Genomic DNA, 8,150 nt, shown 5'->3' with positions numbered 1-8,150 from the left:
TCTTACTTTTCATCACGGATGAAGACTTTTTATGAGTTGCAGCAAATCAATCTGCAACCCGGGCAGATTTTTCACGAAATGGCCATTTAACTAAATAAGCGAGCTCCTGTTTCAACTATTAAACAGTTTATTGAAATTCCTAATTCTTATTCATATCTAGGACTTATTTTTAACACAATGCTTCATTTGCTACATGTAGCAACAAAACGTCGTAAGCGAACAAGCACAGAAATTACCATTTAGTCTTTATACACAGCTACGTAATCCACCAATTATTGGTAGCTTTTTAAAATGAGTTTATCTAAAGGATCGATATAAGTTTATCAGGATCGTTTCTAAATTTCCAGCCACAATAAACAACATCTCTGAAAAAATGATTATGTTCTATCACGTCACGGCGTTTGAAATAAGTTAACAACCAAAATTCAAAACCATTTTTTTTACATCTATGGAAGAATTAAGTAAAGGTTTGAAGTAATGTGTGGTAACGAACTTATTGTCTTACTAACTTACAAGAAATAGTTATATACATATAGATAACGTTTGTTAAAATTAAAAAAAAAGTTACAACAGACACGGACACAGCAAGCGAGTTGTGAAATAAAACTTTGAACACCAGAAGATAGTGTCAAAGGAACATTATACTATATAAAAAAGGGAAAATTAACAATACGGAACGAAAAACCGCCTCTATTGTCGTAAATTTCAGTGTGGATTTTCCCTGGTAAAACCGAAATATCTACTGAGATCTAGGAAAGGACTGTTTATATTTGATTTATTTAAAGTTATTTCGATCCTTTAGGTAAATTTCGACAGAATGTTTAGAAAAGTCCTGATTATTCAACGAAAATATATCATCAAGATTACGGTACGTGTTGTCGAATTTAACCATTAAATGCAATTTAGCCAGGTCTGTTGAGTTTGGTCAAAACTGTGATTCATAACAGTACTGTAACAATAACAAGTCTGTAAGTAGTGCCCATATGAATATTTAACTCTGTCAGGCTATAAATCCTATTGCCGAAACTTTTATAAATGTTATTAAGGCGAAACTAGTCTATTTGAGTATTGGTGGAGTGCACGGCTTTGAATGTAGATGAAGGCATAATTGTCACGGATGTTAATGAACTTCCATGTAGTATTTATTTCAAACTATTTCTGCCGGAAATAGTTTTGAAAATTAAGTACACCGGTTCTGTCATACGGCCAAAGAATTACAAATCCTTTTTTTTGAAGAAAGGTTAAGTTTTAAACTCATTAATTAATAAATTATTATGAAAAAAAATAAAGAAACTTCACAATAAAAAAAATTTGGGGTCGGAAATGTAATGACATTATTTTAGATATACCTCTAAGCATTCGAAACATTTGGAGCTTTTCTCCGAAGAAATGGCAAATATTAGAGGCGTGCTTAGGTCACATGATCTTTTGGACAAAATGGCAGAAGGTGCATAAATTTTATTTTTAATCAAAAGTATCTTAATTAATGCAAAGTTTACCGTTTCTTAGAAAATTGAATTGCTAAATCATGTTAGCTGCGGTAGATTACAATTTTAATTCTCACAATGGGCACTTTGTAGTGCTTACGGACAATGCATTGAAAAATTATAACAAAATTTCCACTCCCATATAATTTGAAATTTCACCTACGGATACAGGTCGGAGACCACGGTTATACATCACTATATATATGGATCAGACATAAGTTAAACAGAGTGCACTGCATACTACATCTTCAGATTGTGCCAGATTGTGCCCTCTTGTAAAAACATGTACACTGACAACATTTAGCTGGTTTCACATAATTTGACTGCCTTGCCCAAATATCTAACATGTTTATTATTGATTTATGAATTACGACAAAGGCTTATAATACATATACAATAACCTTCACTTAGTTAGATCTATCAATTATGTTAAATACTTTGATTACATGTGATAATTATTGACGATCTGATAAAAAGATAATCATAGATAATAACAGGTATTAATCTCGTTGTAATACTGACCATGAGTTTATGAATCATGTTTTACCAATTCTAAGATAGAGTACATATGTATATACATTTTGCCATGAAAAGTAAAAAAGAAAAAGAAATAGGAAAAAAAACCTCTAAAACACATCTTCAGAAAACAAGATAAAGGTTGCAGTCTTGTAATTGACTACTCTGTAGGCTTACATGCAAAACAGCTGATCTTTGAAAAAAAAATGCTACATAGACATTTATTTCATGTTCTTATCATACAGGGACTTTCTATACTTACTGGTCACTTACATCATATACATTATAACAATGCTTTTACATATAACCAGACTGATCTCGGCAGTAGCTGAGGTCACAAGATTTTATAGCAAATCATTTTACATTTACAAAGTGATCTTCATATGTTCAAGTTTAACAAAAAAGAAAAAAATCTTCATTTTTTCATTGCATTAACTTTTAATCACAGAGGAAAAATTGAGTCCAGAACAATTACATTTTTTCTGTATTTTACTAATAAATGAACTTAGTTTTTTTCTGCCAGGAAACATTACATTCACTCTGTGGCTAAAGTTTTTAAAATGTTGATAACTTTCTCAAACTATCCTGGATTTGTACCAAACTTGAACAGAAGGTTGTTTAGGATCAAAAGCTAGTATCTAGAAGGAAATTGTGTCAATATTTTGTTCTTGTCTTTTTGTATTTTATTCATAAATTGACCTAGTTTTTCTTCCAGTTACATACTGTCTGCAGTTAAAGTTTTTAAAACATTTTTTAGATTCATAAATTATCCTTGAATTTTACCAAACTTGGACAGAAGCTTCTTACAATAAAAGAATAGTATAGAGAGGAGTATTTTAATTAAATTTTTCCTCATTTTTGTTGAGCCTGCGATTAGTGTTGACAATGATAACTTTCTTTCAATATTGTGTTACATGTATCTAAAAATAAAAAACATGTTTTGTCCCTTGAGTTTAAAAATAAGGATGTAGTGATTTTTACAATGACCCATTTGACTTTCAAATTGTTATTTATAAGTTTGAGCACTGTATTTTTTTTTTACATACATGAACATCCTGGATTTGGATTGTTGCCAGTTTCATGGTCACATATTCAATGCAATATTTTATAACATGCACATGTAGGTACTGTTACCAAGATTTGATTGAAATTAATGTGAGAAACAACTGGATTCAATGTTAGAACTGTTACATGTCATGATGTGCATATTTTTAATGTTGAAATTTTTGTTTATTTGTAGGAGAGGTAGTTAAACTACAGAATCATCTGAGTTTACTTCGAGAGGAATATGTTAAGCTACAAAATCGATTGGCTCAGGTAGAGAAGAAATACCAGATTGCTGTTGCTAGTTCTGGTCAGTCAGGATCAGATGACAATTTTGTAGCTAGATTATTGAAAACAGTTGCTGAACTGTTCAATAAAGAACTCTACAGGTATGCAATCATGACAACACTATGTATGTTACTGATATTCCTAACCAAAATGCTTACAGTTTCAAATAGTATAAAGAATTAATTTATAATTTTACCATAAATATTTATAAAAGAACTACTGGTAGTACATATTTATCCTTATTATAACTAATTGTGTAACTACCACTATTATTTGCACTTCTGTCTGCGCTATGTTTGCAAAATAAGAGCATGAGACATTAATATGAAATTAAAAGTTTGAACATAAGCATAACTGTACTAGCTATAAGATATTACTTAGTGAAAGTCTAGTAGAAACATAGGGACTAGACTAGTGGATAGTAGGGACATACATTTTTAGCTCACCTGGCCCGAAGGGCCAAGTGAGCTATTCCCATCACTTTGCGTCCGGCGTCCGTCGTCGTCGTCCGTCGTCGTTAACTTTTACAAAAATCTTCTCCTCTGAAACTACTGGGCCAAATTGAACCAAACTTGGCCACAATCATCATTGGGGTATTTAGTTTAAAAAATGTGTGGCGTGACCCGGTCAACCAACCAAGATGGCCGCCACGGCTAAAAATAGAACATAGGGGTAAAATGCAGTTTTTGGCTTATAACTCAAAAACCAAAGCATTTAGAGGAAATCTGACAGGGGTAAATATGTTTATCAGGTCAAGATCTATCTGCCCTGAAATTTTCAGATGAATCGGTCAACCCGTTGTTGGGTTGCTGCCTCTGAATTGGTCATTTTGAGGAAATTTTGCTGTTTTTGGTTATTATCTTGAATATTATTATAGATAGAGATAAACTGTAAACAGCAATAATGTTCGGCAAAGTTAGATTTACAAATAAGTCAACATGACCGAAATGGTCAGTTGACCCCTTTAGGAGTTATTGCCCTTTATAGTCAATTTTTAACCATTTTTCATAAATCTAAGTAATCTTTTACAAAAATCTTCTCCTCTGAAACTACTGGGCCAAATTAATCCAAACTTGGCCACAATCATCTTTAGGGTATCTAGTTTAAAAAATGTGTGGCGTGACCCGGTCAACCAACCAAGATGGCCGCCACGGCTAAAAATAGAACATAGGGGTAAAATGCAGTTTTTGGCTTATAACTCAAAAACCAAAGCATTTAGAGGAAATCTGACTTGGGTAAAAATGTTTATCAGGTCAAGATCTATCTGCCCTGAAATTTTCAGATGAATCGGTCAACCTGTTGTTGGGTTGCTGCCCCTGAATTGGTAATTTTGAGGAAATTTTGCCGTTTTTGGTTATTATCTTGAATATTATTATAGATAGAGATAAACTGTAAACAGCAATAATGTTCAGCAAAGTTAGATTTACAAATAAGTCAACATGACCGAAATGGTCAGTTGACCCCTTAAGGAGTTATTGCCCTTTATAGTCAATTTTTAACCATTTTTCATAAATCTAAGTAATCTTTTACAAAACTCTTCTCCTCTGAAACTACTGGGCCAAATTAATCCAAAGTTGGCCACAATCATCTTTGGGGTATCTAGTTTAAAAAATGTGTGGCGTGACCCGGTCAACCAACCAAGATGGCCGCCACGGCTAAAAATAGAACATAGGGGTAAAATGCAGTTTTTGGCTTATAACTCAAAAACCAAAACATTTAGAGGAAATCTGACAGGAGTAAAAATGTTTATCAGGTCAAGATCTATCTGCCCTGAAATTTTCAGATGAATCGGTCAACCTGTTGTTGGATTACTGCCCCTGAATTGGTAATTTTGAGGAAATTTTGCCGTTTTTGGTTATTATCTTGAATATTATTATAGATAGAGATAAACTGTAAACAGCAATAATGTTCATCAAAGTAAGATTTACAAATAAGTCAACATGACCGAAATGGTCAGTTGACCCCTTCAGGAGTTATTGCCCTTTATAGTCAATTTTTAACCATTTTTGTCGAGCCTTCGACTTTAGTCGAAAAAGCGAGACTAAGCGATCCTACTTTCCGTCGGCGTCGTCGTCGGCGGCGTCCACAAATATTCACTCTGTGGTTAAAGTTTTTGAAATTTTAATAACTTTCTTAAACTATACTGGATTTCTACCAAACTTGGTCAGAAGCTTGTTTATGATCATAAGATAGTATCCAGAATTAAATTTTGTAAAAATAAAATTCTATTTTTTCTGTATTTTACTTATAAATGGACTTAGTTTTTTCTGCGGGGAAACATTACATTCACTCTGAGGTTAAAGTTTTAGAATTTTAATAACTTTCTTAAACTATCCTTGGTTTGTTCCAAACTTTGACAGAAACTTGTTTATGATCATAAGATAGTATCCAGAAGTAAATTTTGTAAACAAATAAATCCATTTTTTCTGTATTTTACTTTTAAATGGACTTAGTTTTTCTGCGGGAAACATAACATTCACTCTGTGGTAAAAGTTTTTAAAATTTTAATAACTTTCTTAAACTATCCTGGGTTTGTACTAAACTTGGACAAAAGCTTATTTATGATCATTAGATAGTATCCAGAAGTAAATTTTGTAAAAAGACAACTCTATTTTTTCTGTATTTTACTTTTAAATGGACTTAGATTTTCTTCCAGTGAACATTACATACAGTCTGCAGTTAAAGTTTTCAAAACATTTATTAGATTCATTAATTATTCTAGATTTTTACCAAACTTGGACAGAAGCTTCTTACAATCATAAGATAGTATCAAGAGGAATATTTTTATTGATTTTTTTCCTCATTTTTGTTTAGCCTGTGATTTACAGCAAAAGTAGGCGAGACACTGGGTTCCGCGGAACCCTTACAAATTTTTCGTAAATCTTAGTTATCTTTTACAAAAATCTTCTCCTCTGAAACTACTGGGCCAAATTATTTCAAACTTGGCCACAATCATCTTTGAGGTACCTTGTTTGAAAAATGTGTCCGATGACCTGGCCATCCAACCAAGATGGCCACCACGGCTAAAAATAGAACAGGGGTAAAATGTAGTTTTTTGCTTACAACTCTGAAACCAAATCATTTAGAGGAAATCTGACAAGGAGTTAAATTGTTAATCAAGTCAATATATATCTGCCCTGAAATATTCAAATGAATTGGACAACCGGTTGTTGGGTTGCTGCCCTCCAATTGGTAATTTTTAAAGAAATTTTGCTGTTTTTGGTTATTATCTTGAATACTATTATAGATAGCGATAAACTGTAAACAGCGATAATGTTCATCAAAGTAAGATCTACAAATAAGTCCCATGACCTAAATGGTCAATTGACCCCTTAAGGAGTTATTGCCCTTTATAGTCAATTTTTAACAATTTTCATTAATTTGGTAAATTTATGTAAATTTTTACCAAATATTTTTCTCTGTTACTAATGGGCAAAGTTCATTATAGATATAATTGTAAGAAGCAAGAATGTTCAGTAAAGTAAGAACTTCAAACACATCACCATCACCAAAATACAATTTTGTCATGAATCCATTTGTGTCCTTTGTTTAATATGCACATAGACCAAGGTGAGCGACACAGGCTCTTTAGAGCCTCTAGTTATAAATTTAGAAACACATCAGAGGGAATTCCCAGTTTTGATAAAATGCGAGAGTTCTCTGAATTCCGATAAATCTATTTCTGTCATTTAAGAACTGAAGTGGAGTTTTTCTTATATGTTACCGTTATGAAACTGATATTTGAGATTGTACTTCCATAAAGAAATAGAGAACCATCTAGGTCGTTTAATAAACATTTAATATACGTTCTTGCTCCAGGGTTTGTTTTGGAAATCATGCGCATGCGTATAGTTTTCTTGACTTCAAGGGGTTTTAGATTGAATGGTTGCTCTGGATTCTCCACTCAGTTAATTAATTTATAACTCATGGGATTTTTTCTATGTATGTCTGCTATTGAAGGTTATTGTTGTTGCATAATTTTAAATCATATGCATCATTTAAATTTTAAAAAAAGGAATCCTTATCGTAGAACACCCCTTCAGGCGAAATGGAGTCTTCCATATTATCGTTTCGATACGAAGTGAAATACCTTCTCTCAGTCTGAGTCTCAGTGACTGCTGTGGAAAGTAAACATGGAATTGATAGTACAAAAATAGAACATAGGCCTGATTACATTGTTCATACACTTTTATCCGTGATTGGCTATTTTGTAACTATTTTAAATGTGCAGTTGAATTACTTTTGAAATTAATATTATCCAGCTACATGTATACATGTGTCAATGAAACAACGGCAATCGTATCCCTCAGAGCAATCTGCTCTTTGATTGCTTTATATCTTTGAAACTAAGACATTTAGGGCAAATCTTTCAAGATTTTAATGTCCATCAGAATAAGATATATCCCCTCACAAATTTTCAATTGAATCGGACAACCTGTTGTCGGGTTGCTGCCCTAAAATTGGTGATTTTAAGGAAATTTTGCAGTTTTTGGTTATTATCTTGAATACTATTATAGATAGAGATAAACTGTAAACAGCAATAATGTTCAGCAAAGTAAGATCTACAAATAAGTCAGCATGATCAAAATTGTTAGAGGACCCCTTAAGGAGTTATTGCCCTTTATAGTCAATATTGAACAACTTTTCGTCATTTTTGTAACTTGTATAAAAATCATTTCTAAAACTATTTGGCCAAATTTAACCAAACTTGGCCACAATCATAATACTAGGGTATCTTTTTAAAAAAAAAGTGTCTAATGACCCCGCCTACCAACGAAGATGGCCAACATCTGTAAACACATTAACAGGTGAGCG

The 8,150-nt window shown here is 32.5% G+C and overlaps 1 protein-coding gene across 2 annotated transcripts in view; it reads left to right on the top strand.

Annotated features, from left to right (window-relative positions):
• The first annotated feature begins 1,398 nt into the window (after window positions 1-1,398).
• LOC143075542 (rabankyrin-5-like) overlaps window positions 1,399-8,150 on the top strand; it is a 37,142-nt gene continuing 30,390 nt past the window's right edge. For both annotated transcript variants that reach the window (XM_076250986.1, XM_076250985.1), the window contains exons 1-2: window positions 1,399-1,447; window positions 3,244-3,436. In XM_076250986.1, the coding sequence (XP_076107101.1) occupies window positions 1,438-1,447; window positions 3,244-3,436 (203 nt within the window). In that variant the 5' untranslated portion in view covers window positions 1,399-1,437. The remainder of the gene's footprint in view (window positions 1,448-3,243; window positions 3,437-8,150) is intronic.

This window comes from Mytilus galloprovincialis, chromosome 5 (genome assembly GCF_965363235.1).
Source record: "Mytilus galloprovincialis chromosome 5, xbMytGall1.hap1.1, whole genome shotgun sequence".
Taxonomy (NCBI): domain Eukaryota; kingdom Metazoa; phylum Mollusca; class Bivalvia; order Mytilida; family Mytilidae; genus Mytilus; species Mytilus galloprovincialis.
This window is presented reverse-complemented; position numbering and strand designations above follow the sequence as displayed.